Below are 17814 nucleotides of genomic sequence, written 5' to 3'. Positions count from 1 at the left end.
ATGTATTTAAAATAAATATATAATAGCTAAATCAAATATTATTTAAAAAACAAAAATATAATTTGGAAGCTGATATGCATCATTAAAAGACTTTGATCTTATATTAATAAAGAAATAAATCCATAAAGAAAAGACTTGTCCTAATTTCGGTACCTTAAAAAATGATTAGTCTTTTATTCCTTTGACCTGATTCAACATTTCGCTTTTATAAAAATATTTCAATATAGATATTTTATATATTTGTCATTAAAAGTAAATAAAAAACAATATTTTTATAATTAATTAATAATTCAACCGGATCACACTAGCCCAAATTCAAGAATATCTTATAAACCCAGACCTATTAGGCATTCTAAATAATCTGAAATATACAAAATAAAAAAATCAACCTTCTTTATGGTCATGATCCTTTGAACTTGTATTAGCATAGATGAAATATAAAATCTAAAGGTGAGAATACCATAAACAAATTAATCTCCATATGTTTGATCAAAAAATAAATTGATACTTTCTATTAAAAATTTCATACATTTCTACAGTTAAAAATTGATATGATAAATGGAATAACTAAACACACTTGGCATGCCAAGCACACCTGATTTTGAGATACATGGACCAATTTTTAACCGTAGAAATGGATGCAATTTTGTAATAGAAGAACCAATTTACTTTTTGATCTAATATATAGAGACTAATTTGCCCAATTTTTGAGTAGAAAGGATAAAATATAATCTGATTTTTAGTACAAAGAGCTCCGTATTTTTACTGAAATCCAAAGCATGTAAACACAGAAAAGCAAGGTGACCAAATAGCTATAATTCTCCTTTTTTTGAACCTTGACGAGAGATACAAGAAGATTTTCAAAGGGAAATGTTGTGAATGTGAATCCCTTTAGAGGTCACACAATTCAGTCACTAGGTGTACATAAAATATAAATAGAATCACATCAAATAATATGAACATTAGGATAGTAACATACCAGTCGTTCATATAAACTTCGGACATAAAGAAACTGAAATCTCCAGCGAGACCATAACCATCGTCTCATTCCATGCCGAAGTAATGGTGCAACAAGAACTGAAACCTCGCTGCTTAATTGAAGCCTGCTGAGAACTGAAAATTTGAACAGATAAATAGAATTCAGTATCAACAATAAACTAAAACAAGCATAAACCGGAATTTATTAGAAACAACATATACCGGAATATATTGGAAACACAACATCAACGTCTAAAAGCATTTCTTTCTGATTCATAACGGCCTTGTGAATAATGCGCCCTACGACGGACGCTCTCTTCTATTGTTGAGCTTCCACCCTTCTCAGCACCATAAATGCTTCTATTGGCAGCATCCAAGAAGTTTTTGCCAACAGATGTGCTGGACAGTGTAGCCTCCCGAGCATCATTCTCCTCGGCCTTTTTCAACCGCTTCCACCTTTGCTCTTCATGCAACTCAGCATCCTCTTGCATTTCACGAAGCCGGGCAGCTCTCTCCTCTTCAGAAAGTTTATGGGAAACACCCCGGCGCTTGTTATCCCGAGGTCCAGTATCTCTATGGTCATAAGACCGTCGATCTTTTTCTTGATTTTTATCTGCATCTATACTTCGTGGAGCTTGAGAAGAATATTTATCACGCTTAGACTTGTCATGGCTCCTCTTATCAACATCTTGATCATCATATCCATATTTCTGCCTGCGGTGACTCTTCTCTTCCCTTTCTGTTTCCTTTAATTCATGTTCTGAATCTGATTCTGTTCTGCGATAGTGCCCCTCATAATCTGACCTCTTGCGATGGTGATTTTTATCTTTTTTGTCCTCCTTAGAAGTGTCATCTTCAGAATATGAATGCCGTTTAGACGATGAATGTTTCCGATGCTTGGAACTACTACAGTGATGCTTCTTACGGTGTTCCTTATGATCAGGGGATTTTTCCTTTTGTTTCTTATCTACAACCTATTAAACCATTAAACAAAGCGGAAAAATGAGATTAGTAATTGCAACAGTAATTTCAAAGATCAATGGGTTCTCTACTCCTACTTAAAAGTACAATCATATTCACAATGAAACCTATAAGAACACACATTAAAAGCAATAGAATAGATGAATAACATACAGATTTGCGTATCATGGCCATTTGGACCGGGTTGTTCTTGATACGAGCAAGTGCTTCTTGTTCGCGCTGGCGAATCATAAGCAACGGATCTGAATGGAGCTTACGCCAGGTATCATTAGCCGAGTGAGGTTTGTCTTCAAACAACGCACCGGGCGCAGAAGACTGGTTGGCATTACCATCAGTACCTGCCTTCGACCCCGGAAGGGCTTCTTCGAGAGCCTTGAAACCTCCACCTCCGCTACCTCCAGCAGCGGAGCTACTAGCACCTTTCCCAACAGCAAGTCCAGAATCGTAGAGAAAATCCAACCTCTCCTGCTTCCTACAAAATTTTAAAAAAAATTGAAATCGAATCAAAACCCTAAACCCTAATTTTCGAATCACAAAAAGGGGGAAACAAGGAAATAGACTTACGGGACAAGGCCAGCTTGTTCTTGGAGAAGACGGAACTCAGAGCGTTCCCTCTCTTCATGAATCTGCTTACGAAGCTCTTCCAATTTCTTCTGCTCAGCCTCGTGCTTTTGTTCCGCTTTCCACACGTTTTCGATGTTCCTCAAGCTACCGGTATGCCATCCTTTCTTGTTCAGAAACTTCAATGCCATTTTTCAGATACCAAATAATTACCCAATCCTCAATTACGATGAATTTTCAAATCTTCCCTAAATCAGATCCTCTGCAAGATTGAATAAAATTGACTGTAAACCCTAACCAATATCAAGTTGAATAAAGTTGCAGTAAACCCTATAATCAAATCAAAATTAGAAATTATTGAAATTATAAATCGTTACTGAAATCAATTTCAATTGCAAACAAAAAACATACCTAAAAGGAAGCAGTCGATTGGAGAGTTATGGAGTCTGACAAGTTTTTGTATAATTTTGTTATTTATTAAATAAAAATTCATAATTTTATATATAAAAAGATAAATAGAATAAAAAATATTGGCGGTTCATGACTACAGCAATTTTCGGCCGAGCTGAAATATGGGTTCTTTTTTCTCATTGGATTGGGCTTGAGTCCACATTATAAAACTTTATTGGCTTAAAATGCAAAGTTGGACCTCAAGGTATATTATTTTTTATTTAAGTTTCTAAAGGTTTTCTTTCAGTTAAAAGTGGTATCTAAATTAGACCTGTTCATGAGCCGAGTTATTCATTCAAGCCTAAAGGGTTTGGGTAAAAATATTAGATTCGAAAAATGGGTCTGCGTAAAATAATTAGGCTCGTTTAAAATATGGGTCGACCTCAGACTTAAACATTCAAGGCCCAAGCCCAAGCAGACTCATTTTCAAGTTTATAATACTTTATATTATGTAATTTATAACACATTAAAAAAATAAACATATACTAAATATATAATACTACTCTAATGTAAACATTAAAATAATGTCAAAATGATTATATAAAAATTTTCAATAAATAAAAAATATAAAAAATAATTAAATATTAAAATAATATAATATAATATAAATATTTTTAAAAAATAAAAAATAATATGGGCGGGGCTAAATTGGGCTTCGGTTAGTTTTTTACAAAAATGCGGGTTTGGGCCAAAGTTTAGGCTCATATTCTTGCCGGATTTGGACAAACATAAAGTATATTAAAATCATGTTTATGTCCAACCCGAACCTGACCCATGAGCACCTCTAAATCTAAGCTATCAATTTTATCTCATTTTATCCTAAAACACGACAATGGCCAATAAGAATGTGACATATGGCATGTTTTTATTGGATTTCATACTTAGATAAAATGAGATGAAATTGATAGTTTAGGTACTATTTTTAACAAAATAAAAAATAAAATTAAACACCGAAGTGAAAAAAAACAATATAATTTAGGGTATAATATTGTAGTTAAGCCAACATTATTCAATAATTGTTGCATGAAAAGGAAAAAAGATCTCAGAACTACACCAACTTTCGTTTGTGCGAGAATTACATATTTAAATCAAAATCGAGTTTAATATATACAATTATTTTTTTATTTCTTATATTTACAAATAATTAATCCAAATTTAGCTAAATACCCTATTTTGATTTGCATATATATATTTAGTACAGCTCACGTGCCACTGATAGTAGCAAACCATTGCCATATATATACACACTATCAGTAGACAATTCCTGTGACTCGAACTTACAACATGAGTATAGAGATATGGACTGAATTTTATAAAATTAAAATTAAATATTATTTAATATTTATATTATAATGTTATATTTTTAATATTTATATGATATATAAAAAATAAAAAATAAAATGTTATAAAATGGAAAATTTGATACAAAGGGAAAAAGTGGTTCTATTGCTGCCATTAGCAAATATTTTTGACTTCTTTTATAATATTTCTGGATTTATCGTTGTCTCCATCAATGCTTATTATGTCGAGAGATAAGAAACTTATATCTTTGTTTTAAAATTCAAATTTTATAAACGGAAACAACAATGTTAAAAGAGTTTTGCTTCTCATTTAAAAATCTAACCTGATTTCAACCCTTAATTAATCAAAATTTAATACGGAATGAAGTAAAAAAGAAATATATGTGGTTAGAGTTGTCCATGTGTCGGGTCGGGTTTCAACAAAATTTTAGGTTCGGCCTGAAAATGATTGTAAATTTTTACCCAAACCGGGCCTAGATTATATATGCTAACCTTGGGCTTGGATCGACCTGACCTATATTAAAACTTATAATCTCGATACATTATAGTATCGACACCTTAGAGAGGGTATCGACACTCAAGCAATTTTTCTTTAATTTTCAAAACATCTAACCTTAAAACAGTACTGATACTAGGCAAGGTCTCGATACTTTTGAGAAAGTACAAATACTTTATTAAGGGTATCGATACTTTTAGACATGTATCCGGGCCAGGCTCGGGGCCAAAAAAACTTTACCTAGGACTCAACCCATTTTCTAAACAAGCATTATTTTTTTGCCGAAACCCATCTTTTAAGCTTATATTTTTTCCAAATATTTTCATTTTTCAGACAGATCTTCGAGTCGGGCTGTACAAGTCTACATATGGTATGTGGTAATATTTTTGAATTATTTAACGTTTGAGCCCAAAAGGTAACATTACCATGAAGGGGATGGCTGGTTGAATAATTTTAGATTCACTTAAGGAACATTGTTTCTATTCGGTCTAAAGTTGAAAATATATATTGCCTATATTTCGTGTGGATGAAATCATCTTATCTATATTTTTCTGAGATCCTATGATCAAAATCCTTCCACAGTTGTATATCATTTTTTTTACTCATATTTTGATATTGATTGATATTTAAAAATATATTTAATATGTGTCAACTCAGTATTGATTCAATTGGCGTGAATATTATTGACAATATAGGACGACGTGAGTTCGAGAGTGTTAAAACGTATTTATTTACTGATTTAAGGGTTAGGGGCTATAAATAATTTTATACAAGGTTTATTCACTTCTTTGATACATTATTGTATCAAAAAATATACTCGACCGGTTATGAAGATAAACAACTCAAAGAAAAGCTCATTATTTTTTTTTTTGTTTCCTTATAATTATTGGGGCTGTAGTGCTCTATCCATTGATATGATATAATCTTTTTTTCCATCCACTCCTTTTAAGATTAGTCGTGGTCTTAGACACTTTACCAATAATGGTATTTTATCTATTAATTTCATTGACACATTCCTATATAAATAGCATACTCCAGTATTCTTGAAGATCATAAATTATATAGGAGAACAAAAGCAAATGGAGAAAAAAGCTAACAAAAGGGGTCATGTATTGGTCATTCCTTATTCGACGCAAGGCCATATTAACCCAATGCTTCAATTCTCCAAACGCTTATCCTCCAAAGGACTCAAAGCAACCTTTGCCACCACTGTCTTCATCTCTGAAACCATGAAACCCGAATTACTCAACTCTGAAATCGATTTCGACACGATATCAGACGGTTGTGATAAAGACGGATTCTTCGCACTCGGGGATATTGACGATTACCTTGTACGATTACAAACTGTTGGGTCAAAAACCTTGACCGAACTTATCATAAAGCATAAGAACTCACCTCATCCTATTGATTGCATACTCTATGATGCTTTCCTTCCATGGGTTCTTGATGTTGCCCAACAATTTGGTATTGTTGGAATCGCTTTTTTTACACAGTCGTGCGCTGTGGATTACATATATTATTATGTTCATAATGGGCTTTTGAGTCTTCCGATTTCATCGTCAATGATGCCAATTGTCATTCCCGGGTTGCCGTTGCTTGATCTTCGAGACATGCCATCATTTATCTATGTTGTGGGTTCGTATCCATCTCATTTCAAGTTGGTGTTGAATCAGTTCTCTAATATAGACAAAGCTGATTTCATTTTAGTTAATACCTTCTACAAGTTGGAACAAGAGGTTAGTTTACTTTTAACTATACAAAGCTCTCTCTCTCTCTCTCAATTTTCTTCTCAATTATAGGACTTGATTGAGTTCTGCTCTAATATTTTTGGGCTTAGTTAATAATAACTTCAATTAATAATAATTGTAGATGTCAATCGTATCAATATAAATTAATAGTATTTAAATATTTCATTTTATTATTATTATACTAAATTTATCTTTTTTCTAGAAATTTAAGCATTTAATATATCATTTAGTATTGAGTTTAGTTTCAAATTTGGTATTTAAGTTATATTTAAGTTTAATTTCAATATTTAATTTGGTATTCAAACCAAACGACATCATATTGCCTAATGAATCTTTGACATGTGTTTTCTTGTAGAAAAACACAGATACCTAACTAGGAAAAAAAAACTCAGGTATCAAATTGAACATTTAAGCCAAACTTAAATACCAAATTGAGACAAGAAAATATATCTATTCACCCGAGTGGTAGTGATAGCTAGAGAACTAGTTTCAAAACCTTAACTAAAACCTAGACTTATCCATGGGCCGAGTCACCCAGTTCAACCCGAAAGGGAGAAGATTTTGAGAAAAATATAAGCCCGAAAAATGGGAAAGCTTTTTTTTTGCCTAGGCTCGGCACGAATTTGTAAAAAAAAAACTATTGCTATTTTATCATTATTTTTTATTGATTTGTTATCATTTCGCTATTATATTGTTACTATTTTTAAAAGTATAAAAACCAAAATGCAGCAAGTGGTATAGTGACATGCAAGGTACTTTTACCATTTTGTAATGATCTCTTTGCTATAAACAGGTTGTTGATTCGATGTCGAAGGTGATGTCTCAACCACTGTTAACGATAGGCCCAACAATCCCATCCATGTATTTAGATAAAAGACTTGAAAACGACAAAGATTACGATCTCAATCTCTTTAAACTAGACTCTACCAGTACATGTTGGTTAACCACCAAGCCACCATGCTCGGTCGTTTACGTCTCATTCGGAAGCTTGGTTAACCTAACCAGCGACCAAATGAAGGAACTCGCACGGGGTTTAAAGCAAACTGGGTTTTATTTCTTGTGGGTGGTTCGGTCTTCCGAGTTACCGAAAGTCCCACACGGGTTCATTGAGGAAATGGGTGATAAAGCATTGATAGTTACTTGGATACCACAAACCGAGGTACTTGCGAATGAGGCCATAGGGTGTTTTTTCACGCATTGTGGGTGGAACTCGACGATTGAGGCCTTGTGTTTGGGGGTACCAATCGTGGCGATGCCACAGTGGGCCGACCAAACCACGGATGCTATGCTAGTTGAGGATGTTTGGAAAGTTGGGGTTCGAGTTAATGTGAGGGAGGATGGGATTGTGAGTGGAGATGAAATAGAGAGGTGTATTAGACAAGTTATGGAAGGGGAACAAGGGATTGAAACGAAAAGAAATGCTATGAAATGGAAGGAATTGGCTGTGGAAGCAGTGTGTGAAGGTGGAAGTTCGGACAAGAATATTGATGAAATGGTCTCTAAAATATTGGCACGATGTAAATAGGGTTAGTGTTCTTAGTAAACAAAATATTTAAAATCACAAATCCGAGATTTAGTAGACAAGTTCTATGACTCGAACTTACAACATGAGTATAGAAATAAACATTTTTTGCATGGACTGAATTTTATAATATTTAAGCGTAAATATTATTTAATATTTATATTATAATGTTATATTTTTAATATTCATATGATATATAAAAAATAAAAAATTAAACGTTATAAAATTGAAAATTTGATAGAAAGGGAACAAGTGGTTCTATTGCTGCCATTAGTAATATTTTTGACTTCTTTTATAATATGTCTGGATTCATCCTTGTCTCTATCAATGCTTATTATGTCGAGAGATAAGAAACTTATATCTTTGTTTTAAAATTCAAATTTTATAAACGGGGACAACGATGTTAAAAGAGTTTTGCTTCTTATTTAAAAATCTAACCTAATCCAACTCTAAATTAATCAAAATTTAATACGGAATGAGGTAAAAAGAAATATATGTGATTAGAGTTATCCATGTGTCAAGCCGAGTTTCAACAAAATTTTAGGTTCAGCCCAAAATTGGGTGTAAATTTTTACCCAAACCCGGCCTAGATTATATATGCTAACCCCGGGCCCAGACTAACCTGACCTGTATTAAAACCTATAATCTCGATAAATTATGAGGTATCAACACCTTAGAGAGGGTATCGGCACTCAAGCAATTTTTCTTTAATTTTCAAAACATCTAACCTTAAAATGGTATTGATATTAAGCAGGGTATCGATACTTTTGTGAAAGTACAAATACTTTGTTAAGGGTGTCTATACTTTTAGACATGTATCCGGGCCAGGCTCGGGGCCAAAAAACTTTACCTAGGACTCAACCCGTTTTCTAAACGAGCCTTATTTTTTTACCGAAACTCATCTTTTAAGCAATTAAGCTATATTTTTATCCAAATATTTTTATTTTTCGGACAGACTTTCGGGTCGGGCTGTACAAGTCTACGTATAGTATGTGGTAGAAGAATATTTGTTGAATTATTAAACGTTTGAACGCAAAAGGTATCATTATGAAAGGGATGGACGGTTCAATAATTTTAGATTCAATTAAGGAACATTGTTTGTATTCGGTGTAAAATTGAAAATATTGCCTATATTTTGTGTGGATGAAATCATCTTATCTATATTTTTCTGAGATCAAAATCCTTCCACACTTGTAAACCTATATATCGTTTTATTTTTTACTCATATTTTGATATTGATTGATATTTAAAAATATATTTAATATGTGTCAACTCAGTATTGGTTCGATTGGCGTGAACATTATTGGCAATGTAGGACGACTTGAGTTCAAGTGTGTTGAAGCGCGTTTATTCACTTATTTAAGGGTCAGGGGTTATAAATAATTATATACACATTGTATCAAAAAATATACTCGATCGGTTATGAAGATAAACAACTCAAAGAAAAGCTCGTTACTTTTTTTGTTTCCCTATAATTGGGGCGGTAGAGCTATATCCATTGGTATGACATAATCCTTTTTCCATCCACTCCTTTTAAGATTAGTCGTGGTCTTACACACTTTACCAATATAAATAGCATAGTCCAATATTCTTGAAGATCATAAATTATATTGTAGAACAAATACAAATGGAGAAAAAAGCTAACAAAAGGGTTCATGTATTGGTCATTCCTTATCCAAGCCAAGGCCATATTAACCCAATGCTTCAATTCTCCAAACGCTTATCCTCCAAAGGACTCAAAGCAACCTTTGCCACCACTGTCTTCATCTCTGAAACCATGAAACCCGAATTACTCAACTCCGACATCGATTTCGACACGATATCAGACGGTTGTGATGAAGGCGGATTCTTAGAAGTCGGGAGTGTTGATGATTACCTAGTACGATTACAAACTGTTGGGTCAAAAACCTTGACCGAACTTATCATAAAGCATAAGAACTCACCCCATCCTATTGATTGCATACTCTATGATGCTTTCCTTCCATGGGTTCTTGATGTTGCCCAACAATTTGGTATTGTTGGAATAGCTTTTTTTACGCAGGCGTGCGCCGTGGATTACATATATTATTGTGCTCATAACGGGCATTTGAGTCTTCCGATTTCATCGTCAATGATGCCAATTGTCATTCCCGGGTTGCCGTTGCTTGATCTTCGAGACATGCCGTCATTTATCTATGTTGAGGGTTCATATCCATCTTATTTCGAGTTGGTGTTGAATCAATTCTCTAATATAGACAAAGTTGATTTCATTTTAGTTAATAGCTTCTACAAGTTGGAACAAGAGGTTAGTTTACTTTTAACTATATAAAGCGCTCTCTCTCTCTCTCTCTTTTATTCTCAATTGTAGGACTTGATTGAGTTTTGCTCTAAAATTTTTTGGCTTAGTTAATAATAGCTTCAAATAATAATAATTGTCGGTGTCAATCATATCAATATAAATTAATAGTATTTAAATATTTCATTTTATTATTATTTCAAATTTATCTATTTTTTTGAGAAATTCAAGCGGTTAATATATCATTTAGTATTGAGTTTAGTTTTAAATTTGGTATTTAAGGTTTTATTTTTTTCAATTTGATATTTAAGTTTAATTTCAATATTCAATTTGGTATCCAAACCAAATGACATCATATTGCCTAATGAATGTTTGACATGTGTTTTCTTGTAGAAAAACATAGATACCTAATTGGGACAAAAAAAACTCAGGTATCAAATTGAACATTTAAGCTAAACTTAAGTACCAAATTGAGACAAAAAAATATTTCTATTCACCCCGGTGGTAGTGATAGCTAGAGAATTGGTTTCAAAACACTAGCTAAAACCTAGACTTATCCATGGGCCGAGTCACCCAGTTCAACTCGAAGGCCAGCCCGAAAAGTGAGAAGATTTGGGCAAAAATATAATCTCGAAAAATGGAAAAACTTTTTTTTGCCTAGGCTCAGCACGAATTTGTAAAAAAAAAAATGTTACTATTTTATCACTCATTTTTATTGTTTTGTTATCATTTCACTATTATATTGTTACTATTTTTAAAAGTATAAAAACCAAAATGCAGCAAGTGGTATAGGGACATGCAAGGTACTTTTACCATTTTGTAATGATCTTTTTGATATAAACAGGTTGTTGATTCGATGTCGAAGGTGATGACTCAACCATTGTTAACGATAGGCCCAACAATCCCATCCATGTATTTAGATAAAAGACTTGAAAACGACAAAGATTACGATCTCAATCTCTTTAAACTAGACTCTAACGGTACATGTTGGCTAACCAACAAGCCACCATGCTCTGTCGTTTACGTCTCATTTGGAAGCATGGCTAACCTAACCATCGACCAAATGAAGGAGCTCGCACGGGGTTTAAAGCAAACTGGGTTTCATTTCTTGTGGGTGGTTCGGTCTTCCGAGTTACCGAAAGTCCCACACGGGTTCATTGAGGAAATGGGTGACAAAGCATTGATAGTTACTTGGATACCACAAACCGAGGTACTTGCAAATGAGGCCATAGGGTGTTTTTTCACGCATTGTGGGTGGAACTCGACGATTGAGGCCTTGTGTTTGGGGGTACCGATGGTGGCGATGCCACAATGGACCGACCAAACCACGGATGCTAAGCTAGTTGAGGATGTTTGGAAAGTTGGGGTTCGAGTTAATGTGAGGGAGGATGGGATTGTGAGTGGAGATGAAATAGAGAGGTGTATTAGACAAGTTATGGAAGGGGAACAAGGGATTGAAACGAAACGAAATGCTATGAAATGGAAGGAATTGGCTGTGGAAGCAGTGTGTGAAGGTGGAAGTTCGGACAAGAATATTGATGAAATGGTCTCTAAAATATTGGCACGATGTAAATAGGGTTAGTGTTCTTAGTAAACAAAATATTTAAAATCACAAATTCGAGACTTAGTTGAATTGATTTATGCATTAAGCATATTATATGTTATTAGAAAATAGGTAAAAGCTAGAGTGATTCAATTATGATCAAAACACAAATTTCACTCAAAATCTCTTAAATCGATATGATTATTCGGCTCTTTTTGGTACAATGTATGTAAAGAGGGTTTGAGCAAAAATATTAGGTTTGAAAAATAGGTTTGGGAAAAATAATTAGGCTCGTTTAAAATATGGGTCGAGCTCAGGCTTAAATATTCAAAGCCCAAGCCCAACCCGACCCATTTTCAAGGTTTTAATACTTTATATTATGTTATTTATAACACATTAAAAAATAAACATATACTAAATATATAATACTACTCTAATGTAAACATTAAAATAATGTTAAGATGACTATATAAAAATTTTCAATAAATAAAAAATGTATAAAATTATTAAATATTAAGATAATATAATATAATATAAATATTTTTAAAAAAAATCAAAAAAATAATATGGGCGGGGCTAAATTGGACTTGGGTTAGCCTTTTACAAATTTACGGGTTTGGGCAAAATTTTAAGCCCATATTTTTGGCCGGGTTTGGACAAACATAAAATATATTAAAATCATGCTTATGCCTAGCTCGAACCTGGCCCATGAGCACCTATAAATCTAAGCTATCAATTTTATCTCATTTTATACCAAAACATGACAATGGCCAATAAGAATGTGACATATAGCATGTTTTTATTGGATTTCACACACCATTTTGGGTAAAATGAGATGAAATTGATAGTTGAGGTACTATTTTTACCAAAAAAAAAAAACTAACGAAGTAAAAAAAATATAATTTAGGGTCTAATATTGTAGTTAAGCCAACATTATTCAATAATTGTTGCATGAAAAGGAAAAAAGATCTCAAAACTACACCAACTTTCGTTTGTGCGAAAAAATATCATTTTATATTTGCGTATTGTATAAGCAAAGAATTTCGTATTTAAATCAAAATCGAGTTTCATATATACAATTATTTTTATTTCTTATATTTACAAATGATTAACCCAAATTTGGTTAGGTACCCTATTTTGATTTGTATATATATTTAGTATAGCTCACGTGCCACTTGATAGTAGCAAACCATTGCCATATATATACACACCATCAGTAGACAAGTCCTGTGACTCGAACTTACAACATAAGTATAGGGATAAACATTTTTTGCATGGACTGAATTTTATAATATTTAAACTTAAATATTATTTATTATTTATTATTTATATTTTAATTTTATATTTTTAATATTCATATGATATGTAAAAAAAATAAAAAAATAAAATGTTATAAAATTGAAATTTTGATAGAAAGGGAACAATTGGTTCTATTGCTGCCATTAGTAATATGTTGGACTTCTTTTATAATATTTCAGGATTCATCCTTGTCTCGATCAATGCTTATTATGTCGAGAGATAAGAAACTTATATCTTTGTTTTAAAATTCAAATTTTATGAACGGAAACAGCAATGTTAAAAGAGTTTTACTTCTTATTTAGAAATCTAACGTGATTAGAGTTGTTCATGTGCTGAGCCGAGTTTTAACAAAATTTTAGGTTCGGCTCAAAAATGGGTGTAAATTTTTACCTAAACCCGGCCTAGATTATATATGCTAACCCCGGGCCCGGACCGGCTTGACCTGTATTAAAACTTATAATCTCGATACATTATGAGGTATCGACACCTTAGAGAGAGTATCGACACTCAAGCAATTTTTCTTTAATTTTCAAAACATCTAACCTTAAAACGGTATTGATACCAGGCAGGGTATTGATACTTTTGTGAAAGTACAAATACTTTGTTAAGGGTATCGATACTTTTAGACATGTATCCAGGCCAAGCTCGGGGCCAAAAAAAACTTTACTTAGGACTCAACCCGTTTTCTAAACGAGCTTAATTTTTTTGCCGAAACCCATCTTTTAAGCTTATATTTTTATCCAAATATTTTTATTTTTCGGACAGACCTTCGGGTCGGGCTGTATAAGTCTACGTATGTGGTAGAACAATATTTGTTGAATTATTGAACGTTTGAACCCAAAAGGTATCATTATCATGAAAGGGATGGATGGTTCAATAATTTTAGATTCAATCAAGGAACATTGTTTGTATTCGGTGTAAAGTTGAAAATATTGCCTATATTTTGTGTGGATGAAATCATCTTATCTATATTTTTCTGAGATCCTATGATCAAAATCCTTCCACACTTGTAAACCTATATATCGTTTTATTTTTTACTCATATTTTGATATTGATTGATATTTAAAAATATATTTAATATGTGTCAATTCAGTATTGGTTCGACTGGCGTGAATATTATTGGCAATGTAGGACGATGTGAGTTCGAGTGTGTTGAAACGCGTTTATTCACTTATTTAAGGGTTAAGGGTTATAAATAATTCTATACATTGTATAAAAAAATATATTTGATCGGTTTTGAAGATAAACAACTCAAAGAAAAGCTCGTTACTTTTTTTTGTTTCCCTATAATTGGGGCTATAGAACTCTATCCATTGATATGACATAATCCTTTTTCCATCCACTCCTTTTAAGATTAGTCGTGGTCTTACACACTCTACCAATATAAATAGCATACTACAGTATTCTTGAAGAACATAAATTATATTGGAGAACAAAAACAAATGGAGAAAAAAGCTAACAATAGGGGTCATGTATTGGTCATTCCGTATCCGACCCAAGGCCATATTAACCCAATGCTTCAATTCTCCAAACGCTTATCCTCCAAAGGACTCAAAGCAACCTTTGCCACCACTGTCTTCATCTCCGAAACCATGAAACCTGAATTACTCAACTCTGACATCGATTTCGACACGATATCAGACGGTTGTGATGAAGGCAGATTCTTTGAAGTCAGGAGTATTGACGATTACCTTGTAAGATTACAAACTGTTGGGTCAAAAACCTTGACCGAACTTATCATAAAGCATAAGAACTCACCCCGACCTATTGATTGCATACTCTATGATGCTTTCCTTCCATGGGTTCTTGATGTTGCCCAACAATTTGGTATTGTTGGAATCGCTTTTTTTACGCAGGCGTGCGCTGTGAATTACATATATTATTATGCTCGTAACGGGCTTTTGAGTCTTCCGATTTCATCGTCAATGATGCCAATTGTCATTCCCGGGTTGCCGTTGCTTGATCTTCGAGACATGCCGTCATTTATCTATGTTGTGGGTTCGTATCCATCTTATTTCGAGTTGGTTTTGAATCAATTCTCTAATATAGCCAAAGCTGATTTCATTTTAGTTAATACCTTCTACAAGTTGGAACAAGAGGTTAGTTTACTTTTAACTATAGAAAGCGCTCTCTCTCTCTTTTCTTGTCAATCATAGGACTTGATTGAGTTCTGCTCTAATAATTTTGGGCCTAGTTAATAATAACTTCAATTAATAATAATTGTTGATGTCAATCGTATCAATATAAATTAATAGTATTATATATTTTATTTTATTATTATAATAAAATTTTCTTGTAGAAAAACATAGTTACCTAATTGGGACAAAAAAAATAGTCAGGTATCAAATTGAACATTTAAGCCAAACTTAAGTACCAAATTAAGACAAAAAAATATCTCTATTCACCCCGGTGGTAGTGATAGTTAGAGAACTGGTTTCAAAACCCTAAACTAAAACCTAGACTTATCTATGGGCCGAGTCACCCAGTTCAACCCGAAGGTCAGCCCGAAAAGAGAGAAAATTTGGGCAAAAACATAAGCTCGAAAAATGGGAAAGCTTTTTTTTGCCTAGGCTCAACATGAATTTGTAGAAAAAAAATGTTGCTATTTTATCACTAATTTTTATTGTTTTGTTATCATTTCGCTATTATATTATTACTATTTTTTAAAAGTATAAAAACCAAAATGCAGCAAGTGGTATAGTGACATGCAAGGTACTTTTACCATTTTGTAATGATCTCTTTGCTATAAACAGGTTGTTGATTCGATGTCGAAGGTGATGTCTCAACCACTGTTAACGATAGGCCCAACAATCCCATCCATGTATTTAGATAAAAGACTCGAAAACGACAAAGATTACGATCTCAATCTCTTTAAACTAGACTCTACTAATACATGTTGGCTAACCACCAAGCCACCATGCTCGGTCGTTTACGTCTCATTCGGAAGCTTGGCTAACCTAACCAGCGACCAAATGAAGGAACTCTCACGGGGTTTAAAGCAAGCTGGGTTTCATTTCTTGTGGGTGGTTCGGTCTTCCGAGTTACCGAAAGTCCCACACGGGTTCATTGAGGAAATGGGTGATAAAGCATTGATAGTTACTTGGATACCACAAACCGAGGTACTTGCGAATGAGGCCATAGGGTGTTTTTTCACGCATTGTGGTTGGAACTCGACGATTGAGGCCTTGTGTTTGGGGGTACCGATGGTGGCGATGCCGCAATGGACTGACCAAACCACGGATGCTAAGCTAGTTGAGGATGTTTGGAAAGTTGGGGTTCGAGTTAATGTGAGGGAGGATGGGATTGTGAGTGGAGATGAAATAGAGAGGTGTATTAGACAAGTTATGGAAGGGGAACAAGGGATTGAAATGAAAAGAAATGCTATGAAATGGAAGGAATTGGCTGTGGAAGCAGTGTGTGAAGGTGGAAGTTCGGACAAGAATATTGATGAATTGGTCTCTAAAATATTGGCACGATGTAAATAGGGTTAGTGTTCTTAGTAAACAAAATATTTAAAATGACAAATCCGAAACTTAGTTCAATTGATTTATTCAATAACACATATTATATGTTATTAGAAAATAGGTAAAAGCTAGAGTGATTCAATTATGATCAAAACACAAATTTCATTCAAAATCTCTTAAATCGATATGATTATTCGGTTCTCTTTGGTACAATGGATATAAAGAGGGGTGATGTGTTAAATAATACTTATGTGTTGAAAATTTGATATCTACTACTCTTCGTATCTTGTATTTAGTAAGAAATAAAATATAAGTGTTATTTGTGAATCTGCCATCTTACCCTTAAAATCTATATATTCATATAATCACTCATAAGTAAACACAACCAACACCCAGATAAAAACACTACAGAATCATCCAATTCCTGATAAAAAATCATGTGGGCAGTTGATAAAATATCATAAAATGTTCCAACATTCGGTCATCATTATTTTGGTATCTCATATGTTTCTAGCATGGTGATAAGAGGAGTTTACCTTTCATCATTTGTTTATGTTTTGTCAAAAAGTCAAAGAAGACGATTGTTGAGACTTTAAATGTCTTGGTGCTGATGTTTCAACCCATGTTCGAACAGCCCTTTGATCTGCTTGTTTATTCTCGCGTTCGAACAAATTTTATACAAACCTTTGGACAATAATCTGAACATAACTTCAGGATAGCATAAGCAGTTTTCCTTTGACCTCCATAATTCAATTCTCTATAAACAAATGACCCTTAGAATATGTTTTATCCCTACGGTGATCGAGATTGGCTAAAGAAAATATTGGTGATCAACTTACCTTATCCCACAAAGTTTATCTCTATTTTTTAAGTTATTTACTTGTTAATTAAGTTGTCGATTTTACTTGGCTTAGAAGACTTTATTTTGAGATAAATAAGAGATTCTTTTATAACTTTACCACTGAGTTGAGATACGATTGATAATGAACACCAGCTCAATTAAAATCTTAAATATAATATAGAACACTAGGATAATTATTCTATACATTGTAGATGAAATAAAAATACTCCACAAGCAAATCTAAGACATATGCACGTAGCCATGTGACCTTTCCTGTTTTTTTTTTTTTTTGGTAAACACAATATTGCTTGTGAAGTTTTTTTTTCTTCTTAAAAAGAGAAAAACCAGTGATCCT

General features: G+C 33.2%; 4 protein-coding genes across 4 annotated transcripts; 3 read left to right on the top strand and 1 right to left on the bottom strand.

Annotated features, from left to right (window-relative positions):
• Positions 1-801: 801 nt before the first annotated feature.
• LOC107903419 (pre-mRNA-splicing factor CWC25 homolog) lies at positions 802-3122 on the bottom strand. Its single transcript, XM_016829462.2, has 5 exons — positions 2932-3122; positions 2524-2782; positions 2113-2431; positions 1201-1952; positions 802-1113 (listed from the first exon to the last, which is right to left on the bottom strand). Exons 2-4 carry the CDS (start codon positions 2709-2711, stop codon positions 1224-1226), a joined length of 1236 nt encoding a protein of 411 aa, XP_016684951.1. The 5' UTR covers positions 2712-2782; positions 2932-3122; the 3' UTR covers positions 802-1113; positions 1201-1223.
• A 2624-nt stretch (positions 3123-5746) lies between these two features.
• Positions 5747-8150, top strand: LOC107903426 (UDP-glycosyltransferase 74F2). The gene is made up of 2 exons (XM_016829476.2): positions 5747-6503; positions 7309-8150. The coding sequence occupies exons 1-2, from the start codon at positions 5847-5849 to the stop codon at positions 8038-8040; spliced, it is 1389 nt and encodes a 462-aa protein (XP_016684965.2). The 5' UTR covers positions 5747-5846; the 3' UTR covers positions 8041-8150.
• A 1374-nt stretch (positions 8151-9524) lies between these two features.
• LOC107903435 (UDP-glycosyltransferase 74F2) lies at positions 9525-11928 on the top strand. The gene is made up of 2 exons (XM_016829488.2): positions 9525-10321; positions 11157-11928. The coding sequence occupies exons 1-2, from the start codon at positions 9665-9667 to the stop codon at positions 11886-11888; spliced, it is 1389 nt and encodes a 462-aa protein (XP_016684977.2). The 5' UTR covers positions 9525-9664; the 3' UTR covers positions 11889-11928.
• A 2546-nt stretch (positions 11929-14474) lies between these two features.
• LOC107903453 (UDP-glycosyltransferase 74F2) lies at positions 14475-16886 on the top strand. Its single transcript, XM_016829504.2, has 2 exons — positions 14475-15253; positions 15908-16886. Exons 1-2 carry the CDS (start codon positions 14597-14599, stop codon positions 16637-16639), a joined length of 1389 nt encoding a protein of 462 aa, XP_016684993.2. The 5' UTR covers positions 14475-14596; the 3' UTR covers positions 16640-16886.
• The last annotated feature ends 928 nt before the right edge of the window (positions 16887-17814 follow it).

The sequence above is a fragment of the Gossypium hirsutum genome, chromosome D02, assembly GCF_007990345.1.
Source record: "Gossypium hirsutum isolate 1008001.06 chromosome D02, Gossypium_hirsutum_v2.1, whole genome shotgun sequence".
Classification (NCBI taxonomy): Eukaryota; Viridiplantae; Streptophyta; class Magnoliopsida; order Malvales; family Malvaceae; genus Gossypium; species Gossypium hirsutum.
This window is presented reverse-complemented; position numbering and strand designations above follow the sequence as displayed.

Bases quoted from the DNA above. Each gene is read 5' to 3' on its own strand.
- LOC107903419 (XM_016829462.2), bottom strand. From the start codon at position 2,711: ATGGCATTGAAGTTTCTGAACAAGAAAGGATGGCATACCGGTAGCTTG. The intron at 2,432-2,523 runs GTAAGTCTATTT...AAAATTTTGTAG, and splicing joins GAACAAGCTGGCCTTGTCCC to GAAGCAGGAGAGGTTGGATT. The intron at 1,953-2,112 runs GTATGTTATTCA...ATGGTTTAATAG, and splicing joins TGGCCATGATACGCAAATCT to GTTGTAGATAAGAAACAAAA.
- LOC107903426 (XM_016829476.2), top strand. From the start codon at position 5,847: ATGGAGAAAAAAGCTAACAAAAGGGGTCATGTATTGGTCATTCCTTAT. The intron at 6,504-7,308 runs GTTAGTTTACTT...TGCTATAAACAG, and splicing joins TCTACAAGTTGGAACAAGAG to GTTGTTGATTCGATGTCGAA.
- LOC107903435 (XM_016829488.2), top strand. From the start codon at position 9,665: ATGGAGAAAAAAGCTAACAAAAGGGTTCATGTATTGGTCATTCCTTAT. The intron at 10,322-11,156 runs GTTAGTTTACTT...TGATATAAACAG, and splicing joins TCTACAAGTTGGAACAAGAG to GTTGTTGATTCGATGTCGAA.
- LOC107903453 (XM_016829504.2), top strand. From the start codon at position 14,597: ATGGAGAAAAAAGCTAACAATAGGGGTCATGTATTGGTCATTCCGTAT. The intron at 15,254-15,907 runs GTTAGTTTACTT...TGCTATAAACAG, and splicing joins TCTACAAGTTGGAACAAGAG to GTTGTTGATTCGATGTCGAA.